At 46.0% G+C, this 19,161-nt stretch overlaps 1 protein-coding gene across 6 annotated transcripts in view; it reads right to left on the bottom strand.

Moving 5' to 3' along the window:
* Positions 1-19,161, bottom strand: part of dgkh (diacylglycerol kinase, eta) — a 77,472-nt gene that overhangs the window by 5,508 nt on the left and 52,803 nt on the right. For 2 of the 6 annotated variants that reach the window (XM_029703026.1, XM_029703029.1), the window contains 20 exons: positions 18,269-18,431; positions 16,567-16,675; positions 16,250-16,471; positions 16,044-16,135; positions 13,064-13,163; positions 12,655-12,970; positions 11,828-11,959; positions 11,035-11,169; positions 9,229-9,346; positions 8,494-8,604; positions 8,246-8,342; positions 6,415-6,522; positions 4,814-4,927; positions 4,596-4,730; positions 4,219-4,379; positions 3,967-4,072; positions 3,771-3,863; positions 3,445-3,564; positions 3,243-3,348; positions 1,954-2,084 (listed from right to left, as the gene is read on the bottom strand). In XM_029703026.1, coding sequence (XP_029558886.1) covers positions 1,954-2,084; positions 3,243-3,348; positions 3,445-3,564; positions 3,771-3,863; positions 3,967-4,072; positions 4,219-4,379; positions 4,596-4,730; positions 4,814-4,927; positions 6,415-6,522; positions 8,246-8,342; positions 8,494-8,604; positions 9,229-9,346; positions 11,035-11,169; positions 11,828-11,959; positions 12,655-12,970; positions 13,064-13,163; positions 16,044-16,135; positions 16,250-16,471; positions 16,567-16,675; positions 18,269-18,431 — 2,669 coding nt within the window. Of the gene's footprint in view, positions 1-1,953; positions 2,085-3,242; positions 3,349-3,444; positions 3,565-3,770; positions 3,864-3,966; positions 4,073-4,218; positions 4,380-4,595; positions 4,731-4,813; positions 4,928-6,414; positions 6,523-8,245; positions 8,343-8,493; positions 8,605-9,228; positions 9,347-11,022; positions 11,170-11,827; positions 11,960-12,654; positions 12,971-13,063; positions 13,164-16,043; positions 16,136-16,249; positions 16,472-16,566; positions 16,676-18,268; positions 18,432-19,161 lie in introns of all 6 variants that reach the window. The other 4 variants (XM_029703028.1, XM_029703030.1, XM_029703025.1 and 1 more) reach the window with 3 other exon arrangements.

The raw sequence follows: 19,161 nt of genomic DNA, 5'->3' as shown, positions 1-19,161 counted from the left end.
TCATAATGCATTTTACCTGTAAGTGTTAAAGGCTCAGTGCAGTCGAAAATGTGATTTTGCTGTGTTTTTATTACATTTCCACACTAAGAGGTTGGAATATTACTGTGAAATTGTGACAATTATGATAATGCCCTTTTAGTGTAAGAGCTGTTTGAAAAGAATGCCTGAAATTTCAGCCTGTTTTGGTGGGATGGAGTTTTGGCCTTCCATGGTGACATCACCATACGTTAAATTTGTTTATAGACCAATACAAAAATAGTTCCAAACCTCTCTGCCAATAACAGCTAGTTTTCAGTTATCCCCTCACCATTCCCAGACAGTCCTAGCAAAATTCTTGCTTGAGAAATGTCCCTTTACTATGAAGCAATTTTTTTATTAAAAACAATCACAGTAAGGTACTTAATTGTTACCCTGAAATGATTTGTTGATATAAAAACGGCTGCATGGGACCTTTAAGTAAAATGTTACCATGTTTCTAAATATGATCAATTATAATTATGTAATAGTGTTTAGGGAAAAAAAATCCAATTCGTTTTTTTTCACTGGATAATGGTGGTATTTCCATAGCAATATGGAGGGGACAGATTTGGAATGAGGACACACACACACACACACACACACACACACACACACACACACACACACACATACATACACAGAGAGAAAGAAATACTGGCACAGTCCAAGGTATGGTAGGCCTGTTGCTCATGTGGATTTGTGCATGTGTGTGTCTATTACTGTCTAATGTCAGAAAGTCATCCTACTCACTTTGCCCTCATTCAATCCCCCCACTGTATATCCCATAGGATCACTGGTACATGAAACTCTGATAGACTTTTTAGTCTATTAAAAAAACATTGTTTAAATGACACTCCACCATCTCCATTGGATGTTTTGGTCATAAACAAGGTGTCTAAATTGGAGCTATTTTCTTAGAGTGGAGTCAACATTGGACATCTTTCTCCTATAACTCCAAGTATCTGTCACCCATGTTAAGCATCACTCCATAAAAGGATGTTCACTCACACACCCCTGGGTCAGCTTCCCTGGGAGTTGTTGTGCCTCTGTCCGTAAATACTATCTCTATGTCACTCATACTTAAAACAGCTTTTAGTCTCGTCGATGGTGGAACCCCAACCTTCCTTTACCCTTCCTGACCCCTCCCACTCCCCCATTCCTCCCTCCCCTTTCCCCCATTCCTCCCTCCCCTTTCCCCCAGCCCTCCCCCATTCCCCAGCCCTCCCTCCCCTCCCCCATTCCCCCAGCCCTCCCTCCCCCAGCCCTCCCTCCCCATTCCCCCAGCCCTCCCTCCCTCCCCTCCCCCATTCCCCCAGCCCTCCCTCCCTCCCCTCCCCCATTCCCCCAGCCCTCCCTCCCTCCCCTCCCCTCCCCATTCCCCCAGCCCTCCCTCCCCTCCCCCATTCCCCCAGCCCTCCCCCACTCTCCCAGCCCTCCCTCCCCTCCCCCATTCCCCCAGCCCTCCCTCCCCTCCCCCATTCCCCCAGCCCTCCCTCCCCTCCCCCATTCCCCCAACCCTGTCCCGTTCCCAGTTCGCACACAGTACCATTGGAGACTGGGGGGTTAGTGAGTTGCAGCCAGTCTCCTGCGGTAGGTAAGCAACACTCTCACACACAGAGGAAGCCAAGCAGAGCAGTGCAGCACAGAGTAGCAAACAGGGAGACAGCTAACGGCCAACAGAATCAGAGAGAAAGAGATGGAGAGAAACGGAGAGGAAGAGAGAAAGAGAGTTGATCTGGAGATAGATGAGGTAACGGGTGTGTGTGTGTGTGTGAGTGAGTGAGTGAGTGAGTGAGTGAGTGAGTGAGTGTGTATGCATTAGCGTGTGTGTAGGTATTAGCGTTTGTGTGTGCATTATGTTTGAGTGTGTGTGTGTGTGTGTGTCTCTGTGTGTGTGTTATGTTTGAGTGTGTGTGTGTGTGTGTGTGTGTGTACCTTCAGGTCCCTCCTCTCCAGGTGCAGCAGTTCCGAGCCTCGGATGTCGTGGCGTGTGAAGGTGTCTCTGTACTCTCCCAGACTGAGTTGCTCCAGCCAGACGCCCACTTCCTCTGTGCCCCATCTCTCCACTACACACACATATAGAGCAAGAAGGGGCTCGCTCAGTGTGAGACCCTCGCTCGCGTGCACACACACACAAATTGGGACGCACACCCACGTCCACGCTTGTATACACAGACACTCAGAGAAATACAATCCCAATAGAGGGATAGGAAAACAGGGAGAGGAGGAGAGGTAGAGAAGGAAAGGAAGGGAGGGAGGGAGAGGAAATGCGGCAGCGGATGGCGGGAAAGAGGAGGGGTTAACAGAGATGTCAGAGGTTGGTTGGTCGGAAAAACAGGGCTGTGGCCGATGGCCTTCCAGAGAGGCTGAGGGCATGCAGGTTATCCACCAATCAGAACACAGACGTACAGTAAGTAGGAGGGAGAGGGAGGTGGAAGCCTGTGCAACCTACAGGAATACCCCACCCAATCAACACCTTGCCCTGCCTCACTGTAGGCAGGACTAACACACTCCCAACTAATCAGACAGGGTCCTAAAGCAGAGGACCAGCCAACCCCTGGCATTCTATTTGTATCCATTCTACTGCCTGTCTGGCATCATATCTCATTTCACCCCAAAACAATGAGACGAGAGTTTATGAGACGAGAGTTCAGCTGGAGCACGCATACAGTAGAAATGGCTTGTTTTCATGTTCAATTGGCAGTAATATTCATAAACAAATGCAGTCAATGTTCAGTTGTATCAGTCGTCATGAAGGCAAAAAGGTGTTCTAATACAGAAAATGTCTTTCTCTGGGCAACCCCAGGGTTTGTGGCCCTGCGTCCACCACCCTCACCCTGTCTTTGGCCTTGGTTTGTGCCTGCTGTACATGCGTAGACAGGTGGATGAGACCATGAACAGAGAAAAGAGGGGTGCTCTTGGATGGCTGGGTGAGACTGAGGACCAGGGAGACAGAGATCACAGAGACAATCCCTGACACCACACTGGGTGGTTATAATGCATTACAACCACTATATGTAGGCCACAGAGACGGTAAAGACCTTAGTTCTAAACCTATGTAGTTACTTTCTCAAACAGACGATAAAACAAAACAACGCATTGTGATATTTACACATTATATCCACACTCTTGTTGCGTGTGTGTGTGTGTGTGTGTGTGTGTGTGTGTGTGTGTGTGTGTGTGTATACAAAGCCTGTGGAGAGACACAGAAGACCAACACGTACCTGACTGAGGGCTGGTCTTCTTGGTAGCTTTCTCTTTCTTGAACTTTGGCACAATTCTGAACATGCTGCTACGACTGTTCCTCTTGCCATACTCTAATGAGGGGTCCTGAGAGGGACACAAGTGTAGGATTAGAAGTGTGTGTGTGTGTGTGTGTGTGTGTGTGTGTGTGTGTGTGTGTGTGTGTGTGTGTGTGTTTCTCACCTCATCTTCATTGGGCTGCAGTATATGGTATAACCAGGGGATATCCACTAGTTTGCCTAGCTCCATCTCCACACTCTGCAGGGCACTGGATAAAGACTCTTCATCTGAGGGTTCCAGTTGCTGCGGATGGACACACACACACACACACACACACACGAGTTGGGCAGGAAGGATACATTTCTGTACAGAGGCTGTGTAAGACGAAGTTGCCCTTTGATACGGATCAAAGGTCAGTTTGGCGTATTCCCTCCTAACTAGTTCAGGTTAGGATTTAGGAAGGCTAAACTGATCCTTGACCCTGCACATCCTCTTAGATTGTAACTCACCAGTGATACTCGTCCCACCAGAAGGGATTCAGTCTCGTTGTGTAAAGCCTTCACATTGCTGGCTACTTCTATAGCTGTGTTCCTGGCCATACTCTGGCGACAAGGCAATACAAACAAACCCGATATTAGACAACTAAAATCCCACACACACACACTCCTCACATCACACAGAGAACCTGTTGATGACATCCCTAACCTCTGGGAACTTGGGGTGCGTCTTGTTGATGGCGTGTGACGAGGCGTTGACGGCGTGAGCAAGCTCCTGCTCTAGAAGCCCATTGGTCTTGGCTGCCTCACAGATCCTGTGATTGGAGAGGGGAGTCAAAGGGCAGAGTTCTGACTGCTGATTGACAGAGGCTTTTTACAGGTACAGCATTCAATATAAAGGACAGATAACAGTGTAGAATGGAGCAAAATGAGGTGGTCGCGTGTGTGTGTGTGTGTGTACCTGGTGATGAGCTCGTCCGCAGCACGGGCAACCAGCTGTACGAGGGCCACCTCCTCCTCAGTGGCCAGGTCCACAGACAGCTGGGAGTAGAGGTGAGGCCGCAGGGGCAGCTTGTCATACTTCAGCTTGTCCTCCCACGACTTCAGAGTGTTCTCAAACGCCTGCACATGGACAGGGAGGGGACACACAGGGAGAACAGGAATTCACATCCACAGACAGAGACAGGGCATCTTGGGCATACCCTTTTCTCTCTTCCTCTTAGCATCTCTTTCTCTCCCTTCCTCTCTAGATCATCGCCCACTGACTGCATGTCCTCTTTTCCTCCCACTCTGGGACTCCATCCCTACTTCCCCTCCTTCCCTCCATCTCTCGCTCACCCTGTCTCTGGTCAACATCTGGGCTCTGTTCTTGTGTTGGATCTTGATGACACCAGGAGGTTGTACCCAGGCCTCTCCGTCCACTTGGATAGGAACACCCTCATCTCCCAGGATCGTGATCTTCACTGAGCGACACTGACGGGCGAGGAAAGAGTCATATGGCGAAAAACCACAGTATGATACAAGTAGTGTGTGCGCGTTGGGCACGGGTGTTTTACCTGTGCTATGCGGTGGTGTTGTAGTTTGATGACTCTGGACACAGCCATCTGCATACTGCCGAACACTGCTACCACCTCCAGGATTTTATCATCGAACGACGGGGCGCAGAAGATCTAAACACACAACACACACACACACAATAATAGAGGCAGGGGTTAAAACACAATGAACACATTTACAGTACATTGCTTTAAAGCATTTTGATGATGCTCACTGTGTGGGGGGGGGGGATTTTTGTTGTGGTACATCAGCCTCATCATTATCACAATCACCGTCACCACCATCGTCATCATCACCATCACCCCCCATTGAAAATGAATGTTTTCTGACAATTCCTTCACCTCCAAATCATCTAGTGAAAACAAGGGGTTAGAATTTAGATTGAAAGACTGGAGTTAAAGGTCTCTCTGACTTGATATTGATTTCTCTGTCCACATTGTCCATGATAAGGTCGAGGTAGTGATGAATTAGACATCATTCCACTGCACAATTTCTCTGCTCCGATACACTCAGAAATGCCACTTTAATGCAGATCTGTACTACTTAGCCTGCTGCACGTCAAAGGCTCAAAGAGAGAGAGGTTGTGAGCTATTGTATTGTAGTTTAGCCTAATTCCACTAGGTGGAACCCTACTCACAATAACACATCTACGCAACCAGTTTGTTTTCATTGTGGCCAAAACAGTCAGGTCTGTAGATGGTTTATAGTTTGAACACAGGCTAAGAAATAAGCATGTGTGTGCGTGTGAATTTACTGTAAGTGTGTGTGTGTGTGTGTGTGTGTGTGTGTGTGTGTGTGTGTGTGTGTGTGTGTGTGTGTGTGTGTGTGTGTGTGTGTGTGTGTGTGTGTGTGTGTTTAGAGACAAGAGAGTAAACTTTCAGGATGACGTGTGTGTTGGATCAGTTCCACTGAATGTTCTCTCCCAGCTGCTTCCTCTGCTCCAGCACTGCCATTACATAACAACACCACGTCACAGACAGAGGTAACCTCACTGGACTAGGGGCCCCACCAGGGAGGTGTGTGTGTGTGTGTGTGTGTGTCTGCGCGTGTGTAGCAAACCGACACTCCAATCTGTCAGCAGTCCTTGTACTATCTGAGTCTTAAACAAACAGGTCGACAGCCGGCCACCTCTCTCACCAGGGGTCATACTCAGGCCCCGACACTGGGAGCGAGAGCAGAGGGTTTAAACACATCTAAAAACTTCACAGGACCAAATCTGCTCCGGTAATAAAACACACCTTACTGAACAACAATAACCCAGAAGTGTTATCATTCTCTTTGCCTCGTCTCCAACAAGACTGAGCCAGCAGCCACAAAGTGACAACCAAGACAACAAGAGTCCTTGGGATCCGGATAGGAGTTGTACACATAGAATGATAAAGGCAGTATTATCAGTATGGTCGTAAGGGTTGAGGTGCCACTTAGTGGCGTAAACAGGTCATCCCGTGCAAATACCAGAAGCATGACTCTCATTTAGCCTCCTGTACATCATCCTCAGGAAGAAAACACTAAGACACTTTTCACACTACTGAGCCAAGCCGGGTAGTACACACACACACACACACACACACACACACACACACGACAGAACAGTACTCACGTCGTCCTCCTTGGTGCCTCCCCAGAAGTTGGTTCCTCCAGCGTAGCTGGGGATGTTCAGCACCGCAATGCCCTGGAGGCTGGGCAGGGGGATGTATTGACCGTCACACTGGAACACACACAGAGAGTTAGTTAGGTTCTATTTCAACACGGAGAAGCTGCAGACTGGCCAGGGGTATGAACAGTGCATTCAGAAAGTATTCAGACCCCTTGACTTTTTCCACATTTTGTTAAGTTAAAGCCGTATTCTAAAATTGATTGAATTTTTTTTCCCCCTCATCAATCTACACACAATACCCCATAATGACGAAGCAAAATCAGGTTGAGATTTTTTTTGCAAATTTATACAAATAACAAAAAACTGATATCACATTTACATAAGTATTCAGACCCTTTACACAGTACTTTGTTGAAGCACCTTTGGCAGAGATTACAGGCTCGATTCTTGGGTATGACGCTACAAGCTTGGCACATCTGTATTTGGGAAGTTTCTCTCATTCTTCTATTCAGAACCTCTCAAGCTCTGTCAGGTTGGATGGGGAGCGTCGCTGCACAGCTATTTTCAGTTCTCTCCAGAGATGTTCGATCGGGTTCACGTCAGGACTCTGGGTGGGCCACTCAAGGACATTCAGAGACTTGTCCCGAAGCCACTCCTGCGTTGTCTTGGCTGTGTGCTTAGGGTCGTTGTCCTGTTGGAAGGTGAACCTTCGTCCCAGTCTGAGGTCCTGATTGCTCTGGAGCAGGTCTTTATCAAGGATCTCTCTGTACTTTGCTCCGTTCATCTTTCCCTCGATCCTGACTAGTCTCCCAGTCCCTGCCGCTGAAAAACATCCCCACAGCATGATGCTGCCACCACCATGCTTCATCTTAGGGATGGTTCCAGGTTTCCTCCAGACGTGACACTTGGTATTCAGGTCAAAGAGTTGAATCTTGGTTTCATCAGACCATCTTTTCTCATGGTCTGAGAGTCCTTTAGGTGTCTTTTGGCAAACTACAAGCGGGCTGTCATGTGCCTTTTACTAAGGAGTGGCTTCCGTCTGGCCACTCTACCATAAACGCCTGATTGGTGGAGTGCTGCAGAGATGGTTGTACTTCTGGAAGGTTCTCCCATCTCGACAGAGGAACTCTGGAGCTCTGTCAGCGTGACCATTGGGTTCTTGGTCACCTCCCTGACCAAGGCCCTTCGGCCTCGATTGCTCAGTTTGGCCAGGCGGCCAGCTCTAGGAAGAATCTTGGTGGTTCCAAACTTCTTCCATTTAAGAATGAGTTCACTGTGTTCTTGGGGACCTTCACTGCTGCAGGCATTTTTTGGTACCCTTCCCCAGATCTGTGCCTCGACACAATCCTGTCTCCTTCGACCTCATGACTTGGTTATTGTTCTGACATGCACTGTCAACTGTGGGACCTTATATAGACAGGTGTGTACCTTTCCAAATCATGTCCAATCAATTTAATTTACCAAAGGTGGACTCCAAACAAGTTGTAGAAACATCTCAAGGATGATAAATGGAAACAGGATGCACCTGAGCCCAATTTCTAGTCTCATAGCAAAGGGTCTGAATACTTGTGTAAATAAGATATTTCTGTTTTTTATTTTTAATATATTTGCTCGTTGGGTATTGTGTGTAGATTGATGATTTTGTATCCATTTTAGAATAAGGCTGTAACGTAACAAAACGTAGAAAAAGTGAAGGGGTGTGAATACTTTCCAAATGCAATGTACTGGTAATCATTCCCTGTGGTACACCCAATATGGCCGCCATTCTATCAACCACTAAACATTGATTTTAATGGGAAAGACCCTTCTAGTCTAGTAATTTTAATTCTCTCACCTCCAGTTGAACCTTCTGTTCTAGGTTCTTGTAGGTTCTCTGAAGGAGCTCCTTGGTGCCCAGAACACCATACCACACCCTGTTCTTAGTACGACTCCTAGAGAGAGAGAGAAAGAGCGAGAGAGAGAGAGACGGCGGGAGGATAGTCAGAGTGAGGAAGAGAATGGAGTGTACACAAAATGGGGAAAAAGGGGGAGAGAATAGAGGCGAGAGAGGGATGAGAGAGGAGAAATAAACCTAGAGCTCACCGGCACTTCTCTGGGTGTTCCTCCCGCTTGTTGTTGAACTCCAAGGTGATCTTAGCATCCAGCCCAACGCCAAAGTAATTGTTCATGACACACTTCTCACTAAAGCCCTCTCTGTGTGGGAGATAGAGATACAGGGCAGTTCAGAAAACTACAGTTCAACTGAAAACTTAAAACATTCATGTTTTGATCTGGTCGCCAAAAAGGTCAAGTCGGAAACATTCTGAATATGGTAGCCTAAAGGTTAGAGATCAGAAGTCAGAGGGTCTTACAGTGAGTCCAGAGGTCAGGGTTTATGAAGGGTTAAAGGGTAGAGTTCAGAGGATCCTACAGTGAGTCCAGAGGTCAGGGTCTATGAAGGGTTAAAGGGTAGTTTAGAGGTCAGAAGTCAGAGGGTCTTACAGCGAGTCCAGGAGGTCTGGGTTTATGAAGGGTTAAAGGGTAGAGGTTAGAGATCAGAAGTCAGAGGGTCTTACAGTGAGTCCAGAGGTCAGGGTCTATGAAGGGTTAAAGGGTAGTTTAGAGGTCAGAAGTCAGAGGGTCTTACAGCGAGTCCAGGAGGTCTGGGTTTATGAAGGGTTAAAGGGTAGAGGTTAGAGATCAGAAGTCAGAGGGTCTTACAGTGAGTCCAGGAGGTCTGGGTCTATGAAGGGTTAAAGGGTAGAGGTCAGAGGATCTTACAGCGAGTCCAGGTCAGGGTTTATGAAGGGTTAAAGGGTAGAGGTCAGAGGATCTTACAGTGAGTCCAGGTCAGAGTCCAGGAAGGGCGTAGCACCAAATGGGTCGATGTTGGCCAGCAGCATTTTACTGATGATGGAGCTACCGGCTATAGAAGCTGCCAGACCAGCACGCAAACCTATACAGAGAAACAGAGATTTTCTTAAAGAGTGCTGTGTGTGTGTGGTATGTGCACTTGTACCAAGGCAGATGTATGTGTATCATTTCAGACAATACATATGTGTGTATACGCATGAGCGCAAACCATGGCAGATGAAGTGTGTATGTGAAGTAGAGGTCTTCACAGGTCCAAAAAGTTGAGTTCCACACGGAACCCAAAAGGGTTCTTCAAAGGGATCTACTATGGGGACAGCCAAAGAACCCTTTAAGGTTCTAGATAGCACCTTTCTTAGAGTGTACCCAAATAAATCCATGTTTTAAATATAGAGACCTGTTTCGAACAGGCCCAAGGAGAAACAGACCCGGCCCGTACGTTACAGCCTTATTCTAAAATGGATGAAAAAATGTTCTTCCCCTCATCATTCTACACACAATACCCCATAATGACAAAGCAAAAACAGATTTTTAGAAATGTTTTCAAATGTATTAAAAACAAAATACCTGATTAACGTAAGTATTCAGACACTTTACTATGAGACTCAAAATTGAGCTCAGCTTCATCCTGTTTCCATTTATCATCCATGAGCTCTTTCTACAACATGATTGGAGTCCATCTGTGTTAAATTCAATTGATTGGACATGCTTCGGAAAGGCACACACCTGTCTATATAAGCTCAAACTGTTGACAGTGTATGTCAGAGCAAAAACCAAGCCATGAGGTCGAAGGAATTATCCGTAGAGCTCCGAGACAGGATTGTGTCGAGGCACAGATCTGGGGAAGGGTACCAAAACATTTCTGCAGCAGTGAAGGTCCCCAAGAACACAGTGGCCTCCATCATTCTTAAATGGAAGAAGTTTGGAACCACCAAGACTCTTCCTAGAGCTGGCCGCCCGGCCAAACTGAGAAATCGGGGGAGAAGGGCCTTGGTCAGGGAGGTGCCCAAGAACCCGATGGTCACGCTGACAGAGCTCCAGAGTTCCTCTGTCAAGATGGGAGAACCTTCCAGAAGGACAACCATCTCTGTAGCACTCCACCAATCAGGCCTTTATGGTAGAGTGGCCAGACGGAAGCCACTCCTCAGTAAAAGGCACATGACAGCCCGCTAGGAGTTTGCCAAAAGACACCTAAAGGACTCTCAGACCATGAGAAACAAGATTATCTGGTTTGATGGTCTACTCCCTGCCATTCTACAATTACAAATAAGTTAATAACTCTATACAAATGAAGTAGCAGCCTACCTGTTGGCTCTTGCCGTTTTAGTCCATCCTTCTAATTGAAATTTTAAATTGATTAGATATCTCCTAACTTGCTTCCCACACTCTGAGGCTTTTTGACTGTAGAGCCACTTTGATGATGACTTGTGATTGGCCGACAACAACAAGTTACACGTGCCACTCAAGAGCAGAAGCATAAACGATAGCCTACAATTTTTTCTCTCTTTATACTGCAGCAGTCGCGTTCGGGTCTCTGTAGGTCCTTACGGGCAAATCAGTAATAATTACACATACCCAAGCCCCGGGACGATCATATCAGATCCGACAAGGACACGTGAGAATTTAGAATTCTGTCAGAATCTGGACCCGCTCAGGACCCTAGTCGGATGCCACATAATTGTGTTTGGGTGGACCCGTGAAGACCTCTAATGTGAAGTGTGTATGTGCATGTATGTGCACGGCGCACATGAGTGCATATACCGTAGGATGTACCAGGGCAGATGATGCGTGTGTTGAGTACAGGCAGGTTCTCCTTGCTGGTGGTGAAAGGTGTGATGGAGAACGAGCCACAGGATTGGCTGCTGCGACTTACTTGCCTCTCAGGAGGAGAACATGGACTCTTAGCCACTAGAAACAGAGAGGGAGACACCAGAGAGAGACGGGAGGAGAGAGACCAGGGTGAAAGACAGACAGAGAGATACCAGAAATGTAAGTACTACTGTCTACTACTACTGTATGTACTAAAGATCTAGAGAGAGTAGATAGAACAAAGGGATGACACTGGAGAATATAGTGGCATCCCCATTGATCTGATGCAATAAGCAGATTACTTGTAAAAAAGGATGTGCCTCTGTCCCACAGACAATGACACATCCTATAGGACACACACACTAAAGGACAAGCACACACTCTGTGCTATGTAAATACCACACCATGTACAAGTCCACTGACTGAACTGTAAATGACAAACTAAACCCAGTATTATCCAATAGTGAGGAATACAGAGAATGGTTTCCATCTATACTCCTTACAATAATAATATCCTATATTTAGAGCAGGAATCATTGTGTGTGGGCTTGTCAGACAGAGTCCATGTTCTCTGTGGCAGGGCGTAGTGAGTGGAGGATCCACTAAGTTGGTGGTGTTTAGATCCTGTGTGATTTCTTGTATGATACAACTTACAACTTACTGTATCTGTTTTCAAATGGACCCTTAGCCCCTACTCCCTATCCACCCCTCTAGATCTAAAGAGGACTGGGTGGATGGAAGAGAGAGAGAGACTCACATGGCATGGCTTCCAGTTCCTTGGTGTCCTCGTCCTTCTCACTGTCCCTGTTGTCCTCCTCTCCTTCCTTCCTAAACTCCAACGGGGACGGCAGCTCCAGCTCCTCTGTGTGGGCATTCTGCTCATCCACCACTAGAGGGAGAGGGGCAGTGCCAGAAGGTAAGAGAGGAGAGGGGCAGTGCCAGAAGGTAAGAGAGGAGAGGGAGAGGATGATGAGAGAGGGAGTGACGGGAGAAAGGGGAGAAATTGGACACTACAACTTTGTATTACGTGACACAGTGATTGCCAATACTTTTTATGGTTTTACAATCTGTATTCCATTGTATTCTCTCTGAAACATGCATGAAAGACTTGCCATAGGCTCTTTATATTGTATGTCTGATCCGTTTTGTCATACTGTATACCTATTTACCTCTCTCGGCCTGTTCGATGATCTGTTATATTCTATATCTACGTACCTCTCTCGGCCTGTTCGATGATCTGTTAGGTTCTATATCTACGTACCTCTCTCGGCCTGTTCGATGATCTGTTATGTTCTATATCTACGTACCTCTCTCGGCCTGTTCGATGATCTGTTATGTTCTATATCTACGTACCTCTCTCGGCCTGTTCGATGATCTGTTATGTTCTATATCTACGTACCTCTCTCGGCCTGTTCGATGATCTGTTATGAGTCTATATCTACGTACCTCTCTCGGCCTGTTCAATGATCTGTTATGTTCTATATCTATGTACCTCTCTCGGCCTGTTCAATGATCTGTTATGTTCTATATCTACGCATCTCTCTCGGCCTGTTCGATGATCTGTTATGTTCTATATCTACGTACCTCTCTCGGCCTGTTCAATGATCTGTCGTACAGCCTTCTTCAGGCTGTTGGCTCGTAACATCAGCTGTTCTTTAGCTCTGAACAGCTTGTGTGGCGAACCTCCTCCTTTCTCTCCTCCCTTTTCACTCTCCTCCGCTTCCAGTTTCTCCTTCAGCTCGGTCAACGACTCCTCGCTCACCTCCTCCTCTTCGTCTTCCTCCTCTTCCTCCTCTTCAACGATTGGTGGTGTGGAAAGGGGAAGAGGTGGTGGGAGTGACTGGGCTTCTGTGTTGAGGGTCTGGAGGAGTGAGTCTAGCTTCTCATTCAGGATGGCACACTGTTGGGAAAATGAGAGTTAGGTTAGTGTGTGTGTGTGTGTGTGTGTGTGTGTCTGTATGTATGTATGTATGTGTGTGGGGGGGGTACTTACTTTGAGAGACATAGTGTCACACTCCTCTGTATTCTCAATACTTTTCTCGTAAGATTTTCCCACTTTAGCAACAAAGTCCTTTACTGTCTCACACAGGATCCTGGAAGGACAGCGAGAGAGTAGAGAGTAGAGAGAGAGAGTAGAGAGAGAGCAGAGAGAGAGAATAGAGAGAGAGAGAGAGAGAGAGAGTAGAGAGAGAGAGTAGAGAAGAGAGAGAGAGAGAGTAGAGAGAGAGAGTAGAGAGAGAGAGTAGAGAGAGAGAGTAGAGAGAGCAGAGAGAGAGTAGAGAGAGAGTGTAGAGAGAGAGCAGAGAGAGAGTAGAGAGAGAGTGGAGAGAGAGTAGAGAGAGAGTACAGAGTAGACAGAGTAGAGAGAGAGAGTAGAGAGAGAGAGAGTAGAGAGAGTAGAGAGAGAGAGAATAGAGAGAGAGAGAGAGAATAGAGAGAGAGAGAGAGTAGAGAGAGAGCAGAGAGAGAGCAGAGAGAGAGAGAATAGAGAAAGAGAATAGAGAAAGAGAGAGAGTAGAGAGAGAGTAGAGAGTGTAGAGAGAGAGTGTAGAGAGAGAGAGTAGAGAGAGAGTAGAGAGAGAGAGTAGAGAGAGAGAGTAGAGAGAGTAGAGAGAGAGAGAATAGAGAGAGAGAGAATAGAGAGAGAGAGAGAGAGTAGAGAGAGAGAGCAGAGAGAGAGCAGAGAGAGAGAGAATAGAGAAAGAGAATAGAGAAAGAGAGAGAGTAGAGAGAGAGTAGAGAGAGTGTAGAGAGAGAGTAGTAGAGAGAGAGAGTAGAGAGAGAGTAGAGAGAGAGAGTAGAGAGAGAGAGTAGAGAGAGAGAGTAGAGAGAGTAGAGAGAGAGAGAATAGAGAGAGAGTAGAGAGAGAATAGAGAGAGAGAGAGTAGAGAGAGAGCAGAGAGAGAGCAGAGAGAGAGAGAATAGAGAAAGAGAATAGAGAAAGAGAGAGAGTAGAGAGAGAGTAGAGAGTGTAGAGAGAGAGTGTAGAGAGAGAGAAGAGAGAGAGTAGAGAGAGAGAGTAGAGAGAGTAGAGAGAGAGAGAATAGAGAAAGAGTAGAGAGAGAGAGTAGACAGAGTAGAGAGAGAGAGAATAGAGAGAGAGAGAGAATAGAGAGAGAGAGAGTAGAGAGAGAGCAGAGAGAGTAGAGAGAGAGTAGAGAGAGAGCAGAGAGAGTAGAGAGAATAAGGAGAGAGAGTAGAGAGAGAGAGTAGAGAGAGAGTAGAGAGAATAGAGGAGAGAGAGTAGAGAGAGTAAGGAGAGAGAGTAGAGAGAGCAGAGAGAGAGTAGAGAGAGAGTAGAGAGAGTAGAGAGAGAGCAGAGAGAGAGCAGAGAGAGAGTAGAGAGAGTGTAGAGAGAGAGTAGAGAGAGAGTAGAGAGAGAGTAGACAGAGTAGAGAGAGAGAGAATAGAGAGAGAGAGAGTAGAGAGAGAGCAGAGAGAGAGCAGAGAGAGAGAGAATAGAGAATAGAGAAAGAGAATAGAGAAAGAGAGAGAGTAGAGAGAGAATAGAGAGAGAGAATAGAGAGAGAAGAGAGAGAATAGAGAGAGAGAAGAGAGAGAGAATAGAGAGAGAGAATAGAGAAAGAGAGAGAGTAGAGAGAGTAGAGAGTAGAGAGAGCAGAGAGAGAGTAGAGAGAGTAGAGAGAGTGTAGAGAGAGAGTGTAGAGAGAGAGCAGAGAGAGAGCAGAGAGAGAGTAGAGAGTAGAGAGAGTAGAGAGAGCAGAGAGAGAGCAGAGAGAGTGTAGAGAGTAGACAGAGTAGAGAGAGAGTAGAGAGAGAGAGAATAGAGAGAGAGAGAGAATAGAGAGAGAGAGAGAGTAGAGAGAGCAGAGAGAGAGCAGAGAGAGAGAGAATAGAGAAAGAGAATAGAGAAAGAGAGAGAGTAGAGAGAGAGTAGAGAGAGAATAGAGAGAGAAGAGAGAGAATAGAGAGAGAATAGAGAGAGAGAGAATAGAGAAAGAGAGAGAGTAGAGAGAGTAGAGAGTAGAGAGTAGAGAGAGCAGAGAGAGAGTAGAGAGAGAGCAGAGAGAGAGAATAGAGAGAGAGAATAGAGAAAGAGAGAGAGTAGAGAGAGTAGAGAGTAGAGAGTAGAGAGAGCAGAGAGAGAGTAGAGAGAGTGTAGAGAGAGAGTGTAGAGAGAGAGCAGAGAGAGAGTAGAGAGAGAGCAGAGAGAGCAGAGAGAGAGTAGAGAGAGTGTAGACAGAGTAGAGAGAGTAGAGAGAGAGAGTAGAGACAGAGTAGAGAGAGCAGAGAGAGCAGACAGAGAGCAGACAGAGAGCAGACAGAGAAGAGAGTAGACAGAGTAGAGAGAGAGTAGAGAGAGAGTAGAGAGAGAGTAGAGAGAGAGTAGAGAGAGAGTAGACAGAGTAGAGAGAGAGAGAATAGAGAGAGAGAGAGAATAGAGAGAGAGAGAGTAGAGAAAGAGCAGAGAGAGAGAATAGATAGAGAGAGAATAGAGAAAGAGAATAGAGAAAGAGAGAGAGAGTAGAGAGAGAGAGAGTAGAGAGAGAGAGTAGAGAGAGAGTAGAGAGAGAGAGAGTAGAGAGAGAGAGTAGAGAGAGAGTAGAGAGTGTAGAGAGAGAGTGTAGAGAGAGAGTGTAGAGAGAGAGTAGAGAGAGAGAGTAGAGAGAGAGTAGAGAGAGTAGAGAGAGTAGAGAGAGAGTAGAGAGAGTAGAGAGAGTAGAGAGAGAGTAGAGAGTAGACAGAGTAGAGAGAGAGTAGAGAGAGAGTAGAGAGAGAGTAGAGAGAGAGTAGAGAGAGAGTAGAGAGAGAGTAGAGAGAGAGTAGAGAGAGGAGAGAGAGGAGAGAGAGTAGAGAGAGAGTAGAGAGAGAGTAGAGAGAGAGAGTGAGACAGAGAGAGAAAAGCGGGGGTGAGAGAGAGAATCGGGGGGTGAAAGGAAAGCGTGAGTTCACATTAAATGAAATTGTCAGCAGCCATTTAGCAGTAAGCAGTGTTGAGATGAGACACTCACTTAGCAGAGGAGATGACCACAGAGTGTTGGTCAGAGTTGAGGATCTTGGTGAGATGGGCAGTTACCGAGTCTTCATATGCTGAGATCTGGAACTGGGGACACAGAGAGAGGAGAAAGGCAGAATTAACAGAAAACTATGCAAGGCCAGGGGGATACTGTTACATTATAAAACACCTCCAGATGTTAATGTTTCAGATGTTGTGTACCTGGCCGTCGTCAGTGTCGTCTGGAGTGACGGGACCACTGTGTTTGGAGGGGAGCTTTATCTCGTAGGTCATGATGCTCCAGCGGTCCAACATCTTGGTGCTGGCCCTCTCCAGTTTCTCCAGAATCTGGGGAAGCTGCGTGTCATCGTCACACGATGGACCCCAGCCTAGCACCCGCGCTAGGTCATTTCCTGTTCCCAAGGGCAGCACTCCCAGCTGGCACTGGAGACAGAAAGAGAGGGGGGAGAGAGTGAGAGAGTAAGTGTGTGTGGGGGAGACGGGGGAAAGGTGTGTGTGTGGGGGGGGGGGGGTCTTACCTGTTTGTGGAGGTTGAGTTTGTCTATCTCAGAGAGGACCCAGCCTACACTCCCATCCCCTCCACACACCAGGATCCGGAAGTTATCAAACTTCTGAAAGAGACGCAGCCTAGAGAGCACACAAAGGAATGGTACTAGTGTCAGAGTCATTAAACAGTATAGCTAATGTCCCTGTTCCTCCCTGATCAGGGCACCAACCACCCTGTCTCTGTCCCCAGTATCTATGCTGCATGTGCCAGGGTACTAGGGTCAGTCTGTCTTATTTGGTGTACTGTGTGATCTAGGCATGCTCCATCTAACACCCCTCTCACTCACTCTGTCTATGTCTCCCCTCCAGAAGGACCTTGGCCAGGTTCCATAAAACATTTTATGGTAATTTTCCCTCTTTTTTTCTATTAAAATGATTTATCTTTTGACTGGTACTGTCCATACATACATACATACATACATACATACATACATACATACATACATACATACATACATACATACATACATACATACATACAAACAAATACGCATACATACATACATACAGTACCAGTCAAACGTTTGGACACACCTACTCATTCAAGGGTTGAGAGAATGCCAAGACTGTGCAAAGCTGTCATCAAGGAAAAGGGTGTCTACTTTGAAGAATCTCAAATATATTTTTGACTACATGATTCCATATGTGTTATTTCATAGTTTTGATGTCTTCACTATTATTCTACAATGTGGAAAATAGTAAAAATAAAGAACCCTTGAATGAGTAGGTGTGTCCAAACGTTTGACTGGTACTGTATACATATCTTTAAAAAAGATGTTTTCCTTTATTATTTTACAATAACCCAACCACCCCTCCCCTAATTGGAGTAAACTAATGAACAACAACCCTTAGGCTTCTACTTCCAGCTTATACATACTATATACATTTTACGGACACAATCCATTTTAGAGTAGTTATATTTTGTTTGTTGTTCTAAGAAATTAAGGCTATTCGGTGCGAGAAATTGCCATGAAACTGAAGATCTCGTACAACGCTGTGTACTACTCCCTTCACAGGACAGCGCAAACTGGCTCTAACCAGAATAGAAAGAGGTGTGGGAGGCCCCGGTGCACAACTGAGCAAGAGGACAAGTACATTAGTGTGTCTAGTTTGAGAAACAGACGTCTCACAAGTCCTCAACTGGCAGCTTCAATAAATAGTACCAGCAAAACACCAGTCTCAACGTCAACAGTGAAGAGGTGACTCCGGGATGTTGGTGTTTTGCTGGTACTAAACAATGTAAGGAGCACAATCCATGGCTACAAAGCTAGCTGGCTAGCTAGCTCCCTTCTCTGTAAGTTGGCTTGACGTACTAATAAGTAATAGAAACATGTTGAGAAAAATGTAACTAAAAGTAATGTGTTCTATTATCTTCTGAATCAATTTGTATCTCCTGTCTTGAATTTAGAAGTTATTTCTAGCGATCTCCCAAAATAAATGCGATTTCTTTGACAAGATGTTCAGTCGGTGAATCAGGCCGGAACAAAATTACAAATCACTTGTAGACTGCAAATTGACCGCAAGAAGCTCAAACAGATATAATATTTACTAAAACATAATAATTTCAAAACTTGCTTACATTTGTAAACCATCGGATTTGTCGCTGTATTATGCGTGGGAATACTTTTTTTTACTAGCGATGCCATATGGTTTTCACTAGCCAAGCTGACTCACCCTAGATGTGGTCCGCCATTGACCAGGTCAAACACCTGAGCTGGGTTGAGGAGCTGCTTGAAACGTCGTAGGAATTTAACCCCTTGGTTGTCTCCGCTCTTGGAGTTGACGAAGACCAGCAGAGGACTGGCGCAGGACGGGGGACAGGTGGCCTTCCAGAAGCCTGAACACAAATACACCAAAAAAAACTGTTATTACATGAATGAAAAAGTGAATTTTATTTAACCAGACAAGTCAGTTAAGAACAAATTCTTATTTTCAATGACGGCCTAGGAACAGTGGGTTAACTGCCTTGTTCAGGGGCAGAACGACAGATTTCAACCTTGTCAGCTCGGGGATTCTATCTTGCAACCATTCGGTTACTAGTCCAACGCTCTAACCACTAGGCTATCGGCCGCCCCATGAATGAAGGGTTGAATGACTGAATGACTGATTAATGAATCTGTGCTCAAATATTAAGAGTACTAGCCAATTATAGTAGTAAATAAAATGCAGGCGTGATCTGATAAAGAGTACGGAACTATTGTAGATGGTGATACACTGTAGATAGGACATCAGGAGCAATTACACGTAGAATTGTTCATCTCTACCACCTTGATCACATTGTTTATCACTGTCAAATTAACACTAACAGTATCCAGACTCTGAGCCGTGTCACAGTGACTAATAGAAGGGATGTGAGAAGATGAAGAGATGAAAAGAAAAGAGAGATTCTGCTATCTGCTGTACTGGATCACCCATTAACTACTGTATCATAACACCCACACACTGCAACATCATTGAGGCATCAAAGTGTGTGTGTGTGTGTGTGGGCATCACAGTACTGAGTCAGGCTGTGCAGTTGTGTGTGGCATGTGAGGTATTAGCACACATTCTAAGCAGGAAACACACTG

Source organism: Salmo trutta, chromosome 20 (genome assembly GCF_901001165.1).
Source record: "Salmo trutta chromosome 20, fSalTru1.1, whole genome shotgun sequence".
In the NCBI taxonomy this organism is placed as follows: domain Eukaryota; kingdom Metazoa; phylum Chordata; class Actinopteri; order Salmoniformes; family Salmonidae; genus Salmo; species Salmo trutta.
The sequence above is the reverse complement of the archived record's forward strand: the minus strand, read 5'-3'. Positions and strand labels throughout refer to the sequence as shown.